Consider the following 23,205-nt stretch of genomic DNA (forward strand, 5'->3'; position numbering starts at 1 on the left):
GACTTACTCAAACACAAACTCTTCTGACCACACAGGATTCTGTCCTTCTCGTACATGTGTTTTTGCTACCTGTACACTATTTAGGTAGATATTACAGTAAGGATTAGTAAAATGCTTTGCTGGAAGTGTATGGGCTTCTTCCACATGTAGTATAAGACTGCTGACCTAGAGAAATTATACAAAATACATTTTAAAACTTTGCTTTACACAGTGGGGCATTCTCCCTGCCCCATGAAGGCATACGGGGTCTGTACTCACATGTAAAATATAAAAATATATCCTAATACATAAATCTAAAATATTAGGAAGTTAAAAAAGAACAAATCAGCATCCAGCATTGACTTTAGTCTTTTACAGTTTGCTTTTTTAGTAAGGAGATAAAGAAGGTAGAATACCATCTCATTTAAATTTTAATGCTGCCAAAATAAAAAGAGCTTTACATCCTGTGATGAATCTTCTTTTACTGGTCACCAGTGCAGTCACGCAAATGAGCTTGCACCTGGTAAAGCAAAGCCTGGAAATAGTTTGGATGACATCCACTGCATGAGAGCTACATTGGGGGGAAAGAGAAATTCTGAAGCAGCAGCACCAGCAAGAAGAGGAAATCCCCTAGAAAGCTATACTGAAAGGAAGGAAAGAGTTCAAGTTGGGAGGGGGAAAAAAAGAAAACAATAAAGGGAGTTCAGAAGAAAATGTACATTTGTTGACTAAGAACAAACTGAGAATTATTCCAACATCAGTGAAGTTTGCTTTTTAAAGAAATGTGTAACATTACACATTACTATAAATTAGAATATTTATCAGCCTCACGATAAGGTACCAATAAATAACCAAGAAATATTAACCTGTGTCCAAAATATGAAGTGTTGACTTACCAAGTTTTCATTGAGTCAATGGATCTAAACTAGTTAAGACTAACAATTGAATTTCTGCTGTTGACATTTCAGATTGTGAATGTGTTTATTTTCAGTTCAATCTTGGGAATCAAGGTAAGACAATGGGAAACACTTGACTGTCCTTTTAAAAATTGAATCTAGCATGTCAGGTGGATTAAAATAAAATTAAGTTAACTGGACAAGGACAACGATAGTATTTTTTTCTTTACTGTTTATAAGTTTATGGACTGCAGTGCACTATACAACTCCAAACTGTTGACAGGAGATCACATTGTTTTTGATGTATTGCTTCTGTGTACAGGAGGAAATTCTCTAAATCAGTTCCAACCTGCACTTCCCAGGAGCTCTGCGGCCGCTCCAGGAAAATAAAATAAAAATCGAATGAATTAAAGAATAAGAAACAAAGAGTAGAATCAAAATACGAAAACTACATTCTGAACAGAAATTTGCAAAGTTGCATTTCCCACTGCAAAAATTACAACCATACATGTCTCATTAAATGTGTATATGTTATTTTATTTTATGTCTTAATTAGCCTACTGTTTTTCTACAGTGCACTTTAGTTCTGTTGTAATACAAATGGTTTGATTTATTGAACTTTGGAAGAATGTTTATGTATTGCTAAGTTTTGACAATATCAGCTGTATTTATGGCAGTTAAGAATAAATTGAGATGTTATGATAAATTTCAAAGTTTTTAAAATACAATTTCATTGCATGGACATTGCGCAATTGTTTAAATAGCTCTTTACTTTACATTCCCTTACTATCTATACCCTTTTCCTTCCCCCTGAACACCATTAACCTACAAGACATAGGGGAGGGCTAAGGGGCTCCACCATAGAAACTGATTCTAAACAGTAAAAATATTGGAAACCACTGCTTTACATAACATATATTTTATGCTAAGTTTCTAAGTTTAACCTTTTCCCAAAATATGAGTTCTCGAAAGATATTCAGTCATGTGATCCCTTATATGCAGTCTGAAGTGGTACGCCTAAATTGCAACAAAGCTTATTAGAAACTGGGCTGTGGCACGGGCTGATTAGCAGTCAGCTGCAACAAATCACTCTGACCAAGAGGTCATGAGTTCAAGGCCCGCCCGTGCTTGGGTCTGTCTCCGTCTCTGTTCTATGTTATGGTATTGAATGTTTGCCTTATATGTGCAATGTGATCCGCCCCGAGTCCCCTTCGGGGTGAGAAGGGTGGAATATAAATACTGTAAATAAATATAAATACTGTAAATAAACCAAGACCAAATTATTTTTCACTTATGTAACATTTTATGTGAAAGGCAGTGACTTACAATGTACATCATGAACAGGTTATCTTAATATATCTGCTCATATTCTAGTTATGAATAGTCATATAATCTTACTATTCTAGTAAATATCTGAGACACGTATTCATTGGGTTATTTGTATCAATCAATTAATTTGCAACCACTTTTACTCTAAAAATTAACTAGTTATTACATCTTCAGTTTTCTAAATTTTATATTTTGATTCTACATTCTTTAAGCGTTTAATTTATATATACATTGTTTTTAAACAATTGTCTATTAGTAGTGCAAGCAAAACATTCTATGTTTTTATGTGGCTGCACAACATCTCTGATGTTCTATGTAATATCAAATTTACATCTTGCACTTAAATGTACAGGCAGTTCCCAAGTCACAAATATACGACTTACAAATGACTTTTATTTAAGAATGGGTGTGAGAGAACAGGAAGTGAGAGAAATCTGCCCCTTGGAAGGGAAATTCACCCCTGAAAGAGTTATCATGGGAAAAAGATGTCTCCATTGAAGCTTTATCCCCAATCCTTGTTTCCACAACAAGCCACATTTTTCAAAATCTAATTATCACAGGGACAGAAAGTGAAGTGAAATCTTCTGAACAGGGGCACAGACAGCAAAACAAACACAATTAACCCTTCCCTATGCTATCCAAATGTAATAATAAATAATAAAACTTTATTTGTATACCACTCTATCTCCCCAAGGGACTCAGGGTGGTTTCTATCATAGGCAAAACATTGTTACCAGAACAAGAAACATACAACCATAATAAAAACATAGACACAATTACTATTAGCACAACATATAACACAACCATAATAAAAACATAGACACAAATACTATTAGCACAACATTCTCATTTAAAATTAAATCCGTTTCAGTACTAGTCCACTGGATGAGATTCAAATGTCAATGGACGGGATTCTGGGGTGGGCCTAAGCAGCTACGAGAGGCTGGGACCAAGGCTAGAGGATGTTTATATTTATGGCTGGAGTTACACTTAAAAATGTACCTGCTGCAACTTACATACAAATTCACTTTAAGAACAAATCTATAGAACATATCTTGTTCATAACTTGGGGACTGTCTGTAATCAGTGCTGTTCAAAGCAGTCAACGTATTAACTATGCCTGATAAAAGTACTCATCCAAATCTTTCATTTTCAAAAAGTACAGCAACTTTAATGTTAAAATCCAATCACTACTATATTAAATGTTTAATAGGAGGCTACTTCAACCAACCTAAAAATAAAAATATTACAATTTTAAAAAGAATACTTTACCTGACGTAGTCGTTTATTAGATGTTCCTGGACTAGTTTTTCTTAAATTGCAAAATGTCTGCAAAGCTTTCATCCAATCCTACAAAACAGATTTTATTTCACTACTATATTTTCTGTTTAATATATGTTTAGAATAAAGTGTCACCAAGTTTAATGGAATTTACTCCCAGAAAAGCAAATACAGAATTGCAGCCTAGTACAGAAGTTGAGTAAAGAATCCAATCATTTAACAGAGTTTTCCATTATTTAGGCAATTCAAGTGTCTTAGACATCAAATTCTCAGTTAGCCCTAATGAATTTTAAAATACATTTGAAGTTTGGAATTTAACCACAAGAAACAACAACTTTTTACAACTCAATAATACAAAGATAAAAGCTACACTGATACACTCAGCAGTCTTCCTGCAGTGACTGCAGTGTCATATAAACATCTTTTACCTGTCATCAGTAGAGAAACCTGCAAATATGCCAATTCTCCCAGTAAAATACTTATAAAAAGAAAATTTGTTTCTTACTTATCTTCCAATGCTTTATTTTCATTAATAAAAGAAAATACCAGACATATTCCAGCAATAAACTATGATGCATGATTCTGGCTTGTTTGGAGAGATTCACATTCAAATTTGGGCATTATAGTATGGTCCAGATAGGAAGCCCATGATTTGTTAGCTGCTCTCACTTGGAAGAAGAGCTAAGTGCAAGCAACTGGGCAATGAGCACAGGCATGCTTATTTGAATCTCACAGCCTCTGGTGCCACACTACACACTGCTCCAGAGGTTTCTCAACTGAGGCAGAAAGAAAAAATACAACAATCCAAGTGCATATGTAGCTCTCAAGATTCTGGACACAGTATCTACTGGACTGCCTAGCAGATCAATCATGCGGTGAAACAAATGTGTATTCTTTCACTGGTGATAGATTTCATAAACAATAAAAGGCTGAAGTAAAGGAGCATCTGCCAATACTGGTTTGTTTTCTTAGTCCAAATTAAGGCTTCTTTTTCTATCTCAGCCAGTGGAGATTTTGTACTCCTTTCATTCTTTTACATTTTGCCTGCTCAACTGCAAAATGTAGTTTTATAGAAGACTAAGTGGGAATAACCTTACATACTGCAAATCCAGATTTCCTATATTTTCTATTAAAAGCAATGATTTACTTTTGATTTCTGGTATGTTATGTTTTAATCCCAAGAATGTAATTCTTTTAATTCATAAATTAATTAAACTGACTATAGTCATAAACAGAATTAACACTTACTTGCCCATTTTCACATACAAACTGTAAAATTGGTATTTTGTCAAAGGATCTTATTATCTTTAAAGTATATGTTCTGGCTTTAGAAAAAAAAATGTTGCTCCAGTGCTCCCCAACTGGTTTTGAGGAGAGACTCAGGAAGATTAATCTCTATCCCCCTCAAATCTATTTCAGGAAGTATTTTATTTTATAGAACTGTGGAGTTGAAAGAGACCACAAGGACCATCCAGTCCAACATCTGTCTTGCAGGAATACACAATTCCGATTCTTTGATCATTGGTAGCTCCTTCTATCCACCACCAACATTTCCCTGGTGTGCTTGTGTGTGGTTTAAAGTCAAAAACTTCCCCCTACTAAATCTCCCTTTCCTCTTAGCAACCTCTGAACCTTAGGCTGCTGGACACCACACCCTGTCACCTTCTGCAATCTGAATCCAGTGTTATCTAGCACCTCAAGACCTTCCAAATACAGCCTGGATTTTCCAACTTTTTCCAACGGATGAACTTGCTTATTTGACTACTATTTACCTGTTGTAAAGCAACTCTGCTGTATTAGTTAGTTTTATCTATTTACCATTTTCATATTCATAAAGTTCTTTCATGATATTTACTATTCTCCAGTGCAATCACAGTCTATATTTTGATTTTGTGTGTGTGTTCGTGTGTTCAATAATGCCCCATTTAGATAGCTCCATGCAGATGTGGGTTATTGATTCTAATCTGTTGAATACGCACTAAAGTTAATTTTAAAAGATCCCTTACAAGCTTGTATACGCAAACACATTCTGAGCAAAATGCGCTTGAAATCATAAATGCACTTACATACTGTAAATTTTACTACAATACATAAAATTTAAGGTATCATATTCTTGAGGATAATATAACACATGTTGGTAACTTAACAGAATTGACATGAAAGAAAAAAATCACCTGTGCTTGTTCTGGAGTTTCTCCTGCAAAGTAAAAGATGTAATGTTCTTCACTAAAGTGCTGAACTACTATTTGAAAACAGTTTGGCCTATATGAAGGAAAAAACAGAAACAAAAATAGAATTCTATCAATAAAAAGCAAATGTCAATAGAAGAGCTGCTAGAGTGAGCAGAAGAATCTTGCTTTCTTCACACTCTCTTGACATGAACTAGGCTTTTGGAATCTTGAAGCCTAGTTCATGCTAACAGAGCTTGAAAGAAGCATGCATCCCATCTGCTCTCTCCACTGTGGTGGGGAAACTCTAAGTAGCCAATGGCACAGGGGCAGCTGTTGCTTCCTTTAGGTTCTCCCGGCATGGAATAAGGTCTCAGAATGTCATAGCTTAGTCTATATGAAGAAAGCCTGAAGGAAGCATCCATGCATTTATGCTGAAGCTAGGAAGCCCTAAAAAGAGCCACTGCCACCACCACCATTTTTTGAGGAAGCATTAAGGTGTGACTATGGCTGATAGTGGTACTACCCTGACTGATGCTTAAGTCAACCCAAGTTTTGGAGGTCAATGTATTTGGTTTTTTAAAAACTTACACAAAAGTATATACAGTACAACATGCAAAATATTTTATCAAGAATTCTTCAAGGTGTGATATACTGATTGGTTAGCAAATTCATCGTTCATATTAACCTATAACATGTCTCAGGACAGGAGTGAAGAATCTGTGCCATTCCCAGAGACTTCTAACTCCTATTAGCCCAGTCAACATAGCCTATGGCAAAGGAAACTGGTGCTGGCATCCAACATTATCCAGAGGGACGCAGATTTACAATCTTTTCTTTTTATGTTACTAGCAGAAATACTTAGTCGTGTCTAGCTTCTATCAAAATTAATCACATTGTCACTGCACTTGTATCTCGTTTCTTTCTTTTTCCGTTGTTAGTCCCTTCTTCTATCCAAGTACAGTAGAGTCTCACATATCCAACCTTCACTCATCCAACATTCTGTATTATCCAACGCAGTCTGCCTCCTGTCTGGATCCACAGCTGTTTCTCTAGGCAGCAAATCTATTTTTATTTGTAGTCCATTTTTTAGTAGTCAATGTTTTCAATACATTGTGATGTTTTGGTGCTAAATTCATAAATACAGTAATTACTACATAATGTTACCATGCATTGAGCTGCTTTTTCTGTCAATTTGTTGTAAAACATGATGTTTTGGTGCTTAATTTATAAAACCATAATGTCATTTGATGTTTAATAGGCTTTTCCTTAATCCCTCATTATCCAACATTTTCGCTTATCCAACATTCTGCTGGCCCGTTTATGTTGGATAAGCGAGACTCTACTGTATTCATTTACCATGTACCAGCTCTCAGTGAGTTAGAAACTACATAGTTCCTTCTCAATATGCCTCTTCTCTTTCCCTCTACTCCCTTTTTAATTTTCTGCTTTTGAGAAGTCTTCTTTTTCATGGGGTTGCAAAGTATCTCAAAAGTCATCTAGTAAAATTTATGCTGCTGCTACAGAATCCCTGATAGGTAGCAGCAAGCCTATAAGCAAGATGAATCTCTCTCTCTTTGCACTGTCAGTCTACTCAGAATATCAGAAAGCCCTTTTTAATCCTTAACTGAAATTCCCATCTTGTAATGCAAACTACTATTATGAGAAAATAAACTTGTTCCATCATCTATGTGAAAATCCCTCAAATATTTGAAAATGCCTATTGTCAATTATACCAAGCTGAAATAGTACTTATGGTCTTACCTGCCAAACAGACTATCATGTACACCGTACACAGAACACACACTAAGGTCTATCAGTCCTTTGGGTTTAGTGGCTCGCTTTTCACTTTCAAAATAAATAAGTTGAGCATCATTCCCTTCTAAAATAAAATACAAGTTCTTCCACCGCTTTCCTTTACCTGTAAAGAACCAGAGTTGAAGAAAGATGGACAAATTTATTTTTCCAATCGATTGTTATCTAAGTCTGATTGCACTGTGTTAGATGGGACTTCTACATTTTACTTGGTTTTGATACACTCACTGCCACATTATTCACCCCAAAGCAGATGAGTACAATTCATATCACAGCATATCAAACCGATAATGCATACTCATATTACCAAGTTCTGTCCCTGTCTGCTTAAGTGAAAATACGGAAAACAAACATAAAACATGAACCTCAACAATTTAGAAGCACTACAACTACAGCATGTAGTTCAATTAAGAAAATATGGTCATAGGGAGACTTTCTCTACCCCCCCCCCCCCCGATTTTTGTGTCGCTCTTTTTTGGGGGGGGGGGGCGGAGGGGGGTTAAGATGCTTCTGGATCTTTTCTGGCTTTATCTAAAGATTATGTTTCAGTAACTAGAAGAGATGTGTGCAGGAGAAGAACACTGTCATGATATTTGTTAATACATATAAAAATTGTGTATATGTACAACTGAGAGAATATGTACCCATGAAACTGAGCATTCCTTGACAAAAAATGAGAAAATCCTAGACACTGGGGGCATCCCTAAGATGCAATGTTGTGCACCATTCTTACTCTTTTTCAGAAGATAGCCTTTTTTGACAATGTTCTTGTAGAATGCATCCTTTGTTTTACGACGAATTGTATTGTAGATTTCTTTTCCATCTACTGTTTCATTAAGTACTTGTCCTTGGTGCTAAGACAGAAAATAAGAAGGCAGTAGTTTTTCAATTTGAAACATTCTAAGTGAAGTAAAATGCATTTAGTTTCACACAGCTCACAATAGTTCTGCTTTATGATAACAAAATTAATAAACAAAATTAATAAATAGTTGCTATTATCATAGTTCAGAGCTACTGATAAAACTTTTCAAAATTGAATGCAGCCTAAAGTTGGAATGAGCTGATTCACCTGCAGTTTTACAATAGAGCATACCTATATGATCTTCATCTTTTTAAAAGGTTTGTATCCATCATCCACTCCTACACATGAGGCCTCATTCACAGTAAAAGTAGAACAAACTATCTTGCGATCTGACCCAAATACCTCTTCTTACTTTGAAGTGATCAAATTTCAAGGCCTTTCTGTGGATTCTAGGACATCAGATGAGCCAGATGATAACTTGAGATAGATGCCAAGATTTATCTAAATAGCAATGCTATTATGACAGAAGCACCAGATGAATATCTCTTCTCTATTCTCTTGCTGGCATCTTTATATACTGTTTCAGCAAAAGATTTACAATTTCCAGTGGCTCTCATTGAATTATTCAGTCTTTAAAATGGACTAGCAACAAACAATTCAATGTATAGTTTCTATTAACCCTAGAACAAACCTTGAATTATGTCACTGGCTTGCTGTGGAAGAAAAAAACAAGAAAGCATTCTTGGTTCACCCACCACAAATAGAAAAGAAGTTCCATGGTTTATTTAGCCACTTCTGCTCCAAGTAGGAACAAGCACCCAGTACGTACTGGCTTGCTCTTGATAAAGCAAAATTCACTTGAAATCTGGGGTTGTATTCATGAACACACCCACTCTTCATTTTCTATATTTGATAGCATGTGAAGCCACTGGGAGAGATCATCAGGAGTTTCGAGGTAAGGTGTCATCTATACGCAGATGATGTCCAACTCTGTCACTCCTTCCTCCCTGTCACTAAGGAGGCTGTCCAGATCCTGAACCGGTGCTTGGCCGCTGTATCGGACTGGATGAGGGCCAACAAATTGAAACTGAATCCAGACAAGACAGAGGTCCTCCTGGTCAGTCGGAAGGCTGAACAGGGTATAGGGTTACAGCCTGTGCTGGATGGGGTCACACTCCCCCTGAAGGCACAGGTTCGCAGTCTGGGGGTGATCCTAGATTCATTGTTGAGCCTGGAGCCCCAGGTCTCAGCGGTGGCTAGGGGAGCCTTTACACAGTTAAAACTCGTGCGCCAGCTGCACCCGTACCTTGGGAAGCTGGACTTGGCCACAGTGGTCCATGCTCTTGTTACATCCCGTCTAGACTACTGCAACGCACTCTACGTGGGGCTGCCTTTGAAGACTGTTCGGAAGCTTCAATTAGTCCAACGGGAAGCAGCCAGGTTAATAACCGGAGCGGCGTACAGGGAGCGAACTACTCCTCTGTTACGCCAACTCCACTTGCTGCTGATCAGCTACCGAGCACAATTCAAAGTGCTGGCTTTAACCTATAAAGCTCTAAATTGTTCCAGCCCAGCTTATCTGTCCGAACATGTCTCTCGGTACGACCCACCTTGAAGATTAAGATCTTCAGGTGAGGCCCTGCTCTCGCTCCCGCCCGCCTCACAAGGTGTGGCTGGCGGGGACGAGAGACAGGGCCTTTTCAGTGGTGGCTCCCTGCTTATGGAACACCCTCCCAAGCGAAGTCAGGCAGGCTCCCTCCCCCTCTTACCCTTTCGTAGGAAAGTTAAGACGTCATTGTGGGACCAGGCCTTCGAACAACACTAGCAGCATTAAGTATTATAATGTGTGCTGGAACTCAATTTGATACTCCTATTTTAGATCTGATTCAGCCTATCAACTATTTAGTATTGTATTTTATGAAGGTTGCTGTAATTAATTAGTTAACTATTTTAATTGATTTGTATTGTATTTTATATTTTTTATATATGTGTGTTTTATTGTAAGCCGCCCCGAGTCCCCTTTTGGGTGAGAAGGGTGGGATACAAATGTAAATAAATAAATAAATACATAAATAAATTTCTTGTTAAGATTATGTTTTACACAGTTGTTTACCTGCATTGGAACAGGATCTTTCAGGTAGTAGCCTTCAACAATTTGTTCCTTTCTATAGTGCTCAATAATGTCAGCAATACTGTTAAACAAAACAAAAGAGAAGGGATATATGAATGAACTGACCTTTTAAATATATTATATATTAATATAAAACAAACTTGAAATTTTCTATGCAACTTGTTAGAAATATATTTTATTAAAAATCATTGCAAGTTGCTTCTCTTTAATGTTATCTTTTTGACAGATATACAAATAAATAAAAGGTTCATCTCCAAAATGTAAAAATTATCAAATTCTGACCAGTGCATTGGTCTATGTTCAATAATTGTACCGGAAGACACATGAACCAAACAAAATTACTTACTAGGAACGCATACAGTTATAAAACCTAACAGAAAATTAAGCATGTTTTCAATGGGTTTAAATATGGATGTTAGATATAAAAAAGCAGAATCTGGAAAATGGTTGGTAACAGATTTAGACATAATTTGATCAAATTCACCAAGGACAATATGACTTGTTAGGCATCACTAATGTTATGTCCAATTGATTCTAACATCTGCTCTTAAGAATGACTAAGTCTGGTTTTAGCACATTATCACTTGATTCATAACATTTTAAAGCAAAGGGAAAAATAGTTTACATCAACATTATCAACCAAAATGTGATGGGACTTTTTATCTGCTTCTGCAACCCTCTAAACCACCTGAAAAACTTATACAGTATTTCTCAGCTCTCAAGAGCAGGTTTTAATGGCACATGGATGAGAAGTGACCATTTCACCCTCACACTTGGCTCTACTCAAGGAAGCAGTTCTAGCAGTGGAACCAACATACTGTATCTTCGCCAATGTTTTCGCCAGTCCAATTTTCTAATTTATCTACAACTAGGGAAGAAATCAAATAAACACAGTGTTATGGTTTGACTATGGTTTCATCTACACTATAGAATTAGTGCAGTTTGACACCACTTTAACTGTTATGGCTCATAACAGTTGGAATGCTGTGGAATCATGAAAACAGTCATTTTACATGGTTTTTAGCCTTTTAGCCTTGATGTTGATTGATGTTATTTTATGATGTTTTATTTTTTAACTGTTTTAATTGTATTGTTTATTGTTACATGTTTTAATTATGTATCTTTGTGTTCCTTGTTTTATGCTGGGCTTGGTCCCCATGTAAGCCGCACCCTTCTTCCAAGTCCCTTCTTGGAAATGGATGTGGGTTATAAGAATAAAGTTGTTGTTATTCTCTGCCAAAGTATGCTAATGTCGCACCGCACTAAAAATCCCAGAATTTCACAGCACTGGGCTAAGGCAGTTGAAGCGATGTCACAGTATATCAATTCTACAGTGCAGATGCAACCTATGACACTGTAGACCAGAGTTCAAATCTGTGCTGAGCCATGGAAATCTACTGTGACCTTGAGCAAGTCACACTCTCTCAACCTCATGGGAAAGCAAAGGCAAATCTTAAGAAACAACTCTCACCAAGAATTCCATGATAGGCTTTCCTTATCATTATGAGTCAAAAAAGACTTGAAGGCACACAACAACAACAACAACAACAACACAACAACTGGAGAAGTCACTATAGCACTGAAAGCTATAGTAATTATACAGACAGTATCTTGAAATCACAAAACTTAAATTGAAGAACTCTATCAATGGAACCAATTTATAGGAAAATCTGTATTCTAATTACCACGTAGGGACAGGTAAAAATTTAATTTTTTAATGAAAGAACTGGAAGACTTATAAAAGAAACCCAACATATCATACGTTATATTCATATGAACACAATTCTTTTTGATACACTTTTTATTCATGTATAAATAAATAAAAATCAACCGCCAAAGCCTTGATCAAACTAATAACAGGAATCATCTTCTCCTCTGAATAGAATGGCAAAAGGCAATAGCTTAGTCCATCCTGGGAGAACCTATAACAAACAGTGACCCCCCTCTACTCTCTTCACCATGCATTGCTTCTGGCTTTTTTGAACATCTGTCAGAAAAAGGGCAGCCCTTAAAGCAGAATTGGTGCCTTCCCCTCTCTGATGAGTAACCCTCAGCTTATCCACAGGTTATATCAAAATTCAGTTTATTCAATGGTCAGAAATTTTGGGAGTTGGATGCCCAAACAGCTGAAGGGCCCCAGTTTGAGGATGCTTGCATCAATGATTGAGCATACCTAAAATCTATACAGCACCATTCAAGACACCTCCAACCTAAAAAAATTGTATTCAAATACACATACATGCACATTTCTTTTCTCAGTCTATTAAGTCACATAAATCCAACCATAAGGAGATGGTTTCATTTATTGAATAATATAACGTAACTTTGGAATCCTGATCCATATATGTAAAAGTTTTGAAATGGGAAGTTTTTATGGCATACCATAATAAACTACACACCTAGAGAACGAGCAAAAGACAGTTTATCTTCAAAAAAGCTGAAACTGCTTCTAGCTGGATTTGCAATGAGGATGTCTGGAAGCCAGACAGATTTAATGAAGAATGTACACAAGTAGGTTGTATGTGGGATATGCAAAAGGATCCAATTGCTTAGCCTCATATCATCTTCCACTTGAAGTCCTATGACAGTCCAATGACTTCTCAACTAGAAGAACTTGATACTTTCTCAGTCATACTAGCTGCACGATCTCTAACCACTCAGAAGCCAAGCTGGAAGCAAGAGAAATTCTTGGTCGGGATGGACATCAACTCCTTGGTTAAGGTTTCAAAACTTCCATCATCAGTGGGTTAGTGCAACGGCCATCTCCTTTGAGAGCTAAACTCACCACTACTAAGAAGAGCTGTTCTAAAAAATATTACTGTCTATAGACTATCATGTCAAGTCTTTTAGAGCCTGAAAATAAAATTTATTTAAAGGTAGGAATATATCAGTTGAAAACACTTTCCATTTCTAACATTCCTTTCGCATTAAAAGTAAAATTCTATGGTCAAATACCATACATGTTATGCAGTAGGAAAATTCAATCCTTTTTAAACTGAGCCATTATTTTCTTTATGGCTTAGCTCTAAGAATCTCAGACACATAATTCTTATTTTACCTGTACCTATTCGCTGAATTCTGGACTCTTGATTCATGACTAAGAACCATGTTTGCATTACAAAGAAAAAATTACACGCCAAAAACAAGTGGGCAACACACATAACAATAGTATAATTTGTAGAATACTGAGGTCTGTTTACAACATACCTGTTATAGTACCGTCCTCCCATCATAAACTGGTTGTTTGGTGTTGGACATATTTTAAAGCGCTGTATGTTTTCACTGGTACGAAAATACAAAGAGTAATCTCCAGGTGTGTTGTCAGAAGGTCGCACAAGAAAACCTGACACCTGACCAACTAATTGCAAAAAATAAATTAAAAGGTAATTAGTGCTCTTCCAATAATTTAATTTCTCTTTTTATTCAACTCATACAGGACTTGACATGCATACTGAAAATGTAGCCAACTGCAAAAAAGATAACGTGGTCTGTTCTCACAGCATTCTGTTTGCTATTAAATGACCACAGTATAAGGCCTTCTGAAAAGAAGTGAGGCCTATATGACCTATGCCACAAATGACCCTATTCATTCTGAAGTGTTTTGCAAGTTAGAAACCTAGCTTTACTTTCACAGACCAACTAAGCATAACACTGAAACAAGTGAATCTTATATCTGCAGTAGTTGGATTTATTTTATACTGCTTTACAGGAACTCTACTTAAACAGTGTATTAAGAGATATGATATTAGTAACATTTACACAAGGCATGTACCTGTCATCAGCAAGCTATATGCCTCTTGTTTGGAGATCTTACCATGGAACCATCTGAAAGAACAGAAAAAAAGATGAAAATACAAGATCACTTACTCTATTTTAAAAATCACTGCACAAATGAACAGCCAGATAAATAGAAAACACCGAGAGTTCAGTCATTCATATTCTGATGGTAGAATTTATTATAATTATTATTGTTTAAAAAATGAATAACACATAACAATTAATAAATATTTCCTGTAACACGATGTGTAGTAAGATCTGGTCGGCAACAACTCAAAAGCTATTACATATTATTTTAATAATGACTTTGTTTCTAACTATATTGTAATCATTTCATTAGAAATTCATCTTCAATCCAAACCTTGGGGGAATAAATAGGGGAAAAATAGGGGATAAGCATATTATCCCCTAAGATTGAAATTGAAGGTGACTTTCCCACAAGATTGTAGTATTCATAAATCCTCTCACTATGTCCACATCCATTTTAAATTAAACAAAACAACACAGATAATATTTACCAGTCTATATTCAAATTAAATTTTTTCTTCAGGAAACAATTCTCTTCGTACCCTAAAATTGCACTGACCTTATCTGACCATAGCTACATATTTCTCAATGTACTCTGCTCCTTAAAATTGTGCACTTTTAAAAACCAAAATCAAGATTCAGAGATCTAACATAGCATTTATCGAAAAATGTTATGTCACAGGCTTATTCTAAAAAACATACTTACATTTTTCCTTCATGTGGATCTTCCTCTCGGCTCTATTGTAAATACATCACAAAAAGATACAATGACAGTGAAGCAATACAAGCAACCAATTGTAGATAAAGTGTTCTGTAACTTCAGAAATGCTGGTTTTCAGCATAGAGAAAATTTGAAATTTGGAATAGGGATTCACAAATTAACACTGCAGTCTTATGCACACCTACTCCACATTCAATTACAAAGTGGGAAATCAACATTACAGCCAGGAAAGCTTATATAGTGGCAACCTGTGCTTGACGGGGTCGCACTCCCCCTGAAGGTGCAGGACCGCAGTTTGGGGGTCCTCCTGGACTCATCACTGACGCTTGATGCTCAGGTGTCGGCGGTGGCCAGGAGGGCCTTCGCACAATTAAAACTTGTGCGCCAGCTGCGACCGTACCTCATGAAGTCTGACTTGGCCATGGTGGCCCACGCCTTAGTTACCTCCAGGATGGATTATTGCAATGCTCTCTATGTGGGGTTGCCCTTGAAGATGGCCCGGAAATTACAACCAGTCCAACGATCGGCAGCCAGATTGCTAACTGGAGCAACTTACAGGGAGCAGTCAACCCCCCTGTTTAAGGAACTCCATTGGCTACTGTTCACTTTCCGGTCCCAATTCAAGGTGCAGGTACTTACCTACAAAGCCCTGAACGGCTTGGGACCCGTCTACCTGTGCGTTTGGTTAATCACCTACATGACAGACCCTTTTATTGAGACATTACTTCTTAGCACTTTAATTCCTTCCTACCTTACCTTATCCCATATCTTCCCAGTTGACTCCCTGACACTTGATTATGCACTTTATTCAAAGCTTTGGATATTGTGTCTTTAATGCCCGACCCCTTTTACCTTTAGTGGTTGATGTTGTATCATTACTCATTTGTTCTGCATTTATTTGTTTTATTGTATTTTAAGATGTTTAAATTGTTTATTTTATTTGAGTGATGTTATTATTGTTTGTGTTTTGATATTCGTTGTAATTGTTTTATTCTGTTTTGCTTTGGGCATCGCCCCATGTTAGCCACCCCGAGTCCCTTCGGGGAGATGGTGGTGGGATAGAAATAAAGGTTTTTTAAATTATTATTATTATTATTATTATTATTATTATTATTATTATTATTATTATTATATAGTGCAATGGTAAAGGACACTAACAAAGCAAACCATGCTCCTTGAAAAAAGACTTCCTCCTGACTTGTAGACATCCTTTTCAGATCAAAGTGAGCAAAATGTGGCTCACAGCCTGCATGTAGCCCCCAAGGCACCAAAAGATGTAGAAGGTACTTCTACCACATTTAGAGGTCTTCTCAACCTTATGAGGGCCTACAATGGCCCCGAAACGCCCCAAACCATGGTGAAAATGCACCCCATGTCCCATAGAGGACATTTACAACATTTTAAGGCAGAAAATGTACCATGCAGGAGAGATCCTTCAAGGTCTACTGAGGGGCTAATAGAGCCACCTAACATTTCACACTTACCCATTTTAGATAGATTGCATCCTAACTTTTATAGATCCAGCAACAGCTTGCCAAGATCACAACACACATCCATAACCCCTCTTCCGAAATCATAAAAAATTAATCATATCACAAATGGCACAGATGAGAACCTTTACTGAAGGGTTTTTTTTAAAAAAAAATCATTCATCTATGGCATACAAAAAAATGACAAAGTTTAAAAATTTTGTTCTTTACAGCTGCAATGAAATATTACTTTACAAAAATTACAGTGACAATCCAAACCGTAGTTCTTACTTTGGTAACATTCATCTGGTTTATAGGATCAGTTCATATACAATGTCAAATCACAATCTGAACTATAAGAATGTGCCCTGGTGCTGCATGTACTATATCAAATTCGTTACTTCTGGCTTCCAGGAAAGCAGACTGCCAATCTTGGACTTTCCAAATAATGGTCGTCCTTTGTACTGCCTATCTGGGTTCAATTTATAGATGCACAGCAAATAAAGAGCATAATTTGTTGCTTTAGATGCCGACCTGGTAGGAATTTATTTGCCAGAGTATACAAGGACAGAAGACAAAATCCATAGTTTGACGACAACACTTCAACTATTCCCATAATTAAGAAATAAACTGCAATCTGAACCGTGTTTTTCACAGTAACTGAAAGAAATAAGCAACTGAAAACTACCAACTAAGAAGTACTCATTTTATACTTTCACAGTTAATTTTAAATCTGAAATCATAGTATGCAATAACTTACTACTTCCTCCACTAGGTCTTCTACTATAAGGCCTTGTTCATCTGTACGTAGATTTGTAACCCACATCCATCCATCTTCTAATTCATTGTGAACAATAAACATGTCTCCTTTAAGAAAGCTATAATTAAGAAACAAGATTCTGTTATAATCAATCAAATTTAGATATACTTATGCTAAGTTATGTTATTGTATACGTCATCATAAGCTTGTGTGTTTCTGGAAATTAAATACACCTCTTAAAATCTGCCCACCCGAAACTCTAGGAAAAGTTGTATTATATGTTTATATTGTTTGTTTTGTTTTTCAGACATGTTTCATCTTAATTAGGCTGCTTTGGTAGGATTTCTATCTTAGAAGACAAAAAAAATACATAAATGCATGTAATAAAGCCATAATTGTAGAACCATTATCAACGTAATCATTTTAAGGAAGGAATCAAATAGAAGTCAAAGTGAGGTGACACTAAAGAGTCCTATGGCATTTAGAATGCTAACAAACGTACAGTTGAATAAGCTTTTATTAACGGATGTCTTTTCATTAAATACATTAAATGTTATCCTCCGTAATCATAGGAGCCATTTGTAAAGACAGGGACCTAAATAGCAGGACTTACTGAGGGGTAACAATAGATCTACTATTCTATATATATAAAATGATAAAGTTGTTTGCGCAGTGACTATAACAACAAAACTAAACATCCCAGAAATACAAAATTTGGCAACACAATGCAAAAGGCTTGCCTCCAGGTTACAACAACACAACCACACCACAAAACCACAATCCAGACCCACAAAACTCACAACAACGCATCATGCAATAACAACACAACTAAACGCCCCAGAAATACAAAACTTGGCAACACAATGCAAAAGCCTTGCTTCCCAGTTGTAACAACACAACCACACCACAAAACCACACAGGACCCACAAAACTCACAACAACGCATCGTGACTATAACAACACAACTAAACGCCCCAGAAATACAAAACTTGGCAACACAACGCAAAAGCCTTCCCTCCAGGTTGTAACAACACAACCACACCACAAAACCACAATCCAGACCCATAAAACTCACAACAACGCATCGTGACTATAACAACACAACTAAACGCCCCAGAAATACGAAACTTGGCACACAACTAAACGCCCCAGAAATATAAAACTTTGCAACACAACACAAAAGCCTTGCCTCTCAGTTGTAACAACACAACCACACCACAAAACCACAATCCAGACCCACAAAACTCACAACAATGCATCATGACTATAACAACACAACAAAACGCCCCAGAAATACAAAACTTGGCACACAACTAAACGCCCCAGAAATACAAAACTTGGCAAAACAACGCAAAAACCTTGCCTCCCGGTTGTAACAACACAACCATACCACAAAACCACAATCCGGACCCACAAAACTCACAACAATGCATCGTGACTATAACAACACAACTAAACGCCCCAGAAATACAAAACTTGGCACACAACTAAACGCCCCAGAAATACAAAACTTCACAACACAACACAAAAGCCTTGCCTCTCAGTTGTAACAACACAACCACACCACAAAACCACAATCCAGACCCACAAAACTCTCAACAATGCATCGTGACTATAACAACACAACTAAACACCCCAGAAATACAAAACTTCGCAACACAACACAAAAGCCTTGCCTCTCAGTTGTAACAACACAACCACACCACAAAACCACAATCCAGACCCACAAAACTCACAACAACGCATTGTGACTATAACAAATACAACATTTGACAACACAACTCATCCACCTCCCCAATCCCTACATTCACACTTGGCCTCCAAAAAAACAATTACAATAATAACAATGACAACAACAACAACAACAAGAATCAACACCATCACAGGCAAGAAACAGCCAGGCACTGAGGCTGAGAGGCCAGTCAGTGCTACACTGGGCCTCCAAAAAACAATTCAGTAGCATCTAACTTATCCAACCTTCATGACCACTACAACAACAATAATAATAAACACCTACACAGGCAAAACAAAAAAAGGACTATTGTACCACAATAAAAATATAAACCGCCCTCAGCAGAATCAGACATTACTATTAACAACAAACCAAAGACAACAGGGATCTCAAGCAATTATCAATCAACACAAAAATTGAAGAAGGTAACAGACTTCAAATACTACTACTAATGTGAGTATAAAGAAGGTGGAGGTCACAGCATAAATACAACCTAATGTAGACTGACCAACACCACCAGACTAAGACACAGCAACGCGTGGCCGGGCACAGCTAGTCTATATATATAAAAGGATAAAGTTGCGGGCGCAGTGACTATAACAACAAAACTAAACATCCCAAAAATACGAAATTTGGCAACACAATGCAAAAGGCTTGCCTCCAGGTTACAATAACACAACCACACCACAAAACCACAATCCAGACCCACAACACTCACAACAACGCATCATTCGATAACAACACAACTAAACGCCCCAGAAATACAAAACTTGGCAACACAATGCAAAAGCCTTGCCTCCCAGTTGTAACAACACAACCACACCACAAAACCACAATCCAGACCCACAACACTCACAACAACGCATCGTGACTATAACAACACAACTAAACGCCCCAGAAATACGAAACTTGGCAACACAACGCAAAAGCCTTCCCTCCTGGTTGTAACAACACAACCACACCACAAAACCACAATCCGGACCCATAAAACTCACAACAATGCATCGTGACTATAACAACACAACTAAACGCCCCAGAAATACGAAACTTGGCACACAACTACACGTCCCAGAAATACAAAACTTGACAACACAACACAAAAGCCTTTTCTCCCGATTGTAACAACACAACTACACCACAAAACCACAATCCGGACCCACAAAACTCACAACAACGCATCGTGACTATAACACAACAAAACGCCCCAGAAATACAAAATTTGACAACACAACGCAAAAGCCTTGCCTCCCAGTTGTAAGAACACAACCACAACACAAAACCACAATCCGGACCCACAAAACTCACAACAACGCATCATGACTATAACAACACAACTAAACGCCCCAGAAATACAAAACTTGGCAAAACAATGCAAAAGCCTTGCCTCCCGGTTGTAACAACACAACCACACCACAAAACTACACCGGACCCACAAAACTCACAACAACGCATCATGACTATAACAACACAACTAAACGCCCCAGAAATACGAATCTTGGCAACACAACACAAAAGCATTCCCTCCCGATTGTAACAACACAACCACACCACCAAACCACAATCCGGACCCACAAAACTCACAACAATGCATCGTGACTATAACAACACAACTAAACGCCCCAGAAATACAAAACTTGGCACCCAACTAAACGACCCAGAAATACAAAACTTCACAACACAACACAAAAGCCTTGCCTCTCAGTTGTAACAACACAACCACACCACAAAACCACAATCCAGACCCACAAAACTCACAACAACGCATTGTGACTATAACAAATACAACATTTGACAACACAACTCATCCACCTCCCCAATCCCTACATTCACACTTGGCCTCCAAAAAAACAATTACAATAATAACAATGACAACAACAACAATAAGAATCAACAACATCACAGGCAAGAAACAGCCAGGCACTGAGGCTGAGAGGCCAGTCAGTGCTAAACTGGGCCTCCAAAAAACAATACAGTAGCATCTAACTTATCCAACCTTCATAATCGCTACAACAACAATAATAATAAACACCTACACAGGCAAAAAAAAAAGACTATTGTACCACAATAAAAATATAAACCGCACTCCGCAGAATCAGACATTACAATTAACAACAAACCAAAGACAACAGGGATCTCAAGCAATTATCAATCAACACAAAAATTGAAGAAGGTAACAGACTTCAAATACTACTACTAATGTGAGTATAAAGAAGGGTGGAGGTCACAGCATCAATACAACCTAATGTAGACTGACCAACATCACCAGACTAAGCCACAGCAATGCGTGGCCGGGCACAGCTAGTAGTTATATAAATATCAAGTGCCAAATGCATCTCAGCTGCCATAAATCTGAAATTACATAAAACCATGACTTTTTCCTAGTTTCCCATTTTGTGACCATTTGGGCCACTGTTTATGAATATCTATCTTCCTCAACCAATACGTATGCCTACGTGCACATGTTATGTGCACATTTAAAAACACATACAAACATAAGATGTAATGTAACTATAAAGCCCACTACAGTTTATACAACAGTCACATTTAAACTACTATGTAGTTTTTTGGTATTACCAAATGACCTCTTCATAACTGGAAAATCCAATACTAAGAGGCACTGTTATCAATGGGAGTATCTCCCTTTAATTCCATCTCTTGAGACCCTAAGGTGAAGATCTGAAACCGCAATGCATTAAATGAGGCGAAATGGATGGCAACATGATAGATGGCCATCTAGAATGCCTTTCCTAGTGAGTCTCGTCAAGAACCTATATTGATGCATTCAGCACCAGTCAGACCTTTAAAATTTTACAGTAATTTCAGAACATTTAGCCCTTCACACTCTTATCATGAAATTGGTTTTAGTTTGTTTATATGCTGTTATATGTCCTTGTTCTTTCTCTGTAGATTTTATCTTGATGACACACTACTATGTGAAACATTCAGTCATGTTTTTTCCCCGAGCCACATCAACAATCTACATTACTGGGTGTTGCTAAGTGCAATTACGATTAAAAGTAACGTTCTTTAATCTTTTTACAGAATGATAAATTTTATACGTTTTTGTCATGTAACTTTTTTCTAAATCAAAATCCGGAATTTTATTTCTAGATGTAACCCAATGCTCTTTAGAAAATCCACCAAGTTGTTAGGAAACCCTTTATTTATTTAAAGCAATCAGCCCATTTCAAGACTTTTAAGAACTTAACATTATAGTACAATATCAAGCAACATACCCAATAGAGAAAATACATAACTGTATGGAAGATCTGAGGCACAACCTCCCAAACTCTGTCTCTGAAGATACTACAATGACTAACAGTACTATCCTCTAAGGGTCTACTTATTAAATTCAACCTAGCTGAACATGGCTTATAAAGCTATAAGATCCACATTCCAAGAACCCAGTATGCTTTGAGTCAAGGCTCTTCAATTTGCAGCCCTCCAGGTGTTTTGGGACTCCAACTCCCAGAAACCCCAGCCAGCTTGTTCAATGGTCAGGAGTTGATGCCCAAAATACCTGGAGGGCCACAGGCTGAAGAGGCCTGCTTAAATACAATCCTGAATATATGTTTAATATATTTAAATACAATCCTGAATATATTTTTAATTAAAAAGCTGCTCTGAGTCCCTCTCGGGGAGAGAAGGGCAGGATATAAATGTTGTAAATAATAAATAAATAAATAAATAATGTGTACTTTTCTTCAAGCTTATATTGGAATCAACATTATACTCTACTGTACATTTCCACATACAGTAGAGTTCTGGTTATCCGACATAAACAGGCGGGCCGAATGTCAGATAACTGAAACTGTTAGATAATAGGGAGGCCCTATTATCCCTTCCGGCAAGCCAAGTGCTTGCTGGGAGGGAAAAGTCTCATTCCTCCCAGAAAACATCTGGCTTGAAGAGGCCCGATGCTGCTGAGAAAAACAACTGTTTTTCTAGGCAGCAATGCGCAAGGAGCCTCTCTAAGCCGGGTGCTTGGCTGGGAGAGAGGACACTTTTCCCTCCTGGCAAGCACTTGGCTTGAAAAGGCCCGCTGCTGCCTAGAAAAACAGATGTTTTTCTAGGCAGGAACATGCAGCGGGCCTCTCTAGCACCGGATGCTTGCCCGGAGGGAAAAGTCTGCACTGGTCACGTCTTGTCCCTCCCGGCAAGCACCCGGCTTGGAGAGGCTTGCTGCGTGTTGCTGCCTAGAAAAACAGCAACGTGCAGCAGGTCTCTCCAAGCGCCACGCTCCCCCTGGGAGGGGCGAGACGCTGGTGCATCGGATAATACAGTGTATCGGATAAGCGGAAGTCAGATAACTGGAACT

The 23,205-nt window shown here is 37.4% G+C and overlaps 1 protein-coding gene and 1 non-coding gene across 2 annotated transcripts in view; both read right to left on the reverse strand.

The window, feature by feature from the left end:
- The window catches only part of rasa1 (RAS p21 protein activator 1), a 65,718-nt gene that overhangs the window by 20,494 nt on the left and 22,019 nt on the right, over positions 1-23,205 (reverse strand). Inside the window, exons 5-14 of the mRNA XM_062972271.1 lie at positions 17,156-17,273; positions 14,912-14,943; positions 14,174-14,226; positions 13,609-13,759; positions 10,384-10,462; positions 8,202-8,322; positions 7,418-7,574; positions 5,660-5,747; positions 3,477-3,554; positions 8-165 (exon numbers count right to left, since the gene is read on the reverse strand). Coding sequence (XP_062828341.1) covers positions 8-165; positions 3,477-3,554; positions 5,660-5,747; positions 7,418-7,574; positions 8,202-8,322; positions 10,384-10,462; positions 13,609-13,759; positions 14,174-14,226; positions 14,912-14,943; positions 17,156-17,273 — 1,035 coding nt within the window. The remainder of the gene's footprint in view (positions 1-7; positions 166-3,476; positions 3,555-5,659; positions 5,748-7,417; positions 7,575-8,201; positions 8,323-10,383; positions 10,463-13,608; positions 13,760-14,173; positions 14,227-14,911; positions 14,944-17,155; positions 17,274-23,205) is intronic.
- Positions 5,837-5,925, reverse strand: mir5444b (microRNA mir-5444b). The gene has a single exon (NR_130061.1). It is a non-coding gene; the product is annotated as a microRNA mir-5444b (primary transcript).

The sequence above is a fragment of the Anolis carolinensis genome, chromosome 2 (assembly GCF_035594765.1).
Source record: "Anolis carolinensis isolate JA03-04 chromosome 2, rAnoCar3.1.pri, whole genome shotgun sequence".
In the NCBI taxonomy this organism is placed as follows: Eukaryota; Metazoa; Chordata; class Lepidosauria; order Squamata; family Dactyloidae; genus Anolis; species Anolis carolinensis.